This window comes from Penaeus monodon, chromosome 28 (assembly GCF_015228065.2).
Source record: "Penaeus monodon isolate SGIC_2016 chromosome 28, NSTDA_Pmon_1, whole genome shotgun sequence".
Classification (NCBI taxonomy): Eukaryota; Metazoa; Arthropoda; class Malacostraca; order Decapoda; family Penaeidae; genus Penaeus; species Penaeus monodon.
This window is the reverse complement of record NC_051413.1, coordinates 33,341,709-33,342,568: the sequence shown is the minus strand read 5'-3', so window position 1 is coordinate 33,342,568 and position 860 is coordinate 33,341,709. Positions and strand designations below refer to the sequence as shown.

General features: G+C 44.7%; 1 protein-coding gene across 1 annotated transcript in view; it reads right to left on the bottom strand.

Annotated features, from left to right (window-relative positions):
* Positions 1-860, bottom strand: part of LOC119591180 — a 45,312-nt gene continuing 44,452 nt past the window's right edge. The window contains exon 6 of the mRNA XM_037939891.1: positions 1-853. Coding sequence (XP_037795819.1) covers positions 491-853 — 363 coding nt within the window. The 3' untranslated portion in view covers positions 1-490. The remainder of the gene's footprint in view (positions 854-860) is intronic.

The window sequence follows — 860 nt, the reverse complement described above, 5'->3', positions numbered from 1 at the left end:
GAAAGACTTGAGCATTCATATTCATCAAGACCTGTTCCAATTCTGTTAATATTCCCTCAGTTTTCTTTCTTCAGTTCATTGACCTTAAGATTTTTTTTCTTAAATGTCAGTTACAAGTGATATCATTCTTTTTGTAGATTAGTAAAGAACCCAATAAGTTTAGGAAGATTCCTAAGAAAATAACTCTACAAAGATTTTTTTAAATGTATATAGAATCATGTAGTAAATTCGTACATAACTGTAACTCTTTGGAGCAACGCCTTTCATAGTCATTAATTCTTTTACTCTCGTTTTGTTGTGAGAACAGAACGTCACCGGGAGACAGCAACTCAAGGACCGCCTGATGTATGTAAATCTGTTCCTTGCTAGGGTTTCATCTACAGTTATTTAAAAAAAAAAAACGTATTTAGGTTAATTAGTAGCTATACAAAACTCGAGAACGCCTTTTCCCTCTAAAAAAAAAACGGACAAGAAAAAGAGGGAAGCCCCTTTAATAGGAATGGTGTCTAGGGTCCTCCTCCTCGTCGTTGTCCGTGAAGGATGCGGCGTCCTTGAACAGCACTCGGCCGTGGAGGAGCTGCTCCTGGTTGGCGTCGAGGTTGAACTCTTTCTTCAGGTCACCGAGGGACACCTGCTTGTACTTGAGCTCCTTGCCGATCTCCGCCTTGTGCACGCCGTTCTCCTTGAACTTGTGGCTGTTGGGGAGCATCTTGTAGAGCAGGTCGGACACGTGGTGGTCGTTAGGCTGGTGGGTGACCTCGTTGTCGATGGGCGCTCGCGACGGGTGGCACGGAGAACACGAGCGTTGGGATCCTGGATTTTTTTTGGGTGTGGGGCCCCCTCCACCCCCCAGCTGACCC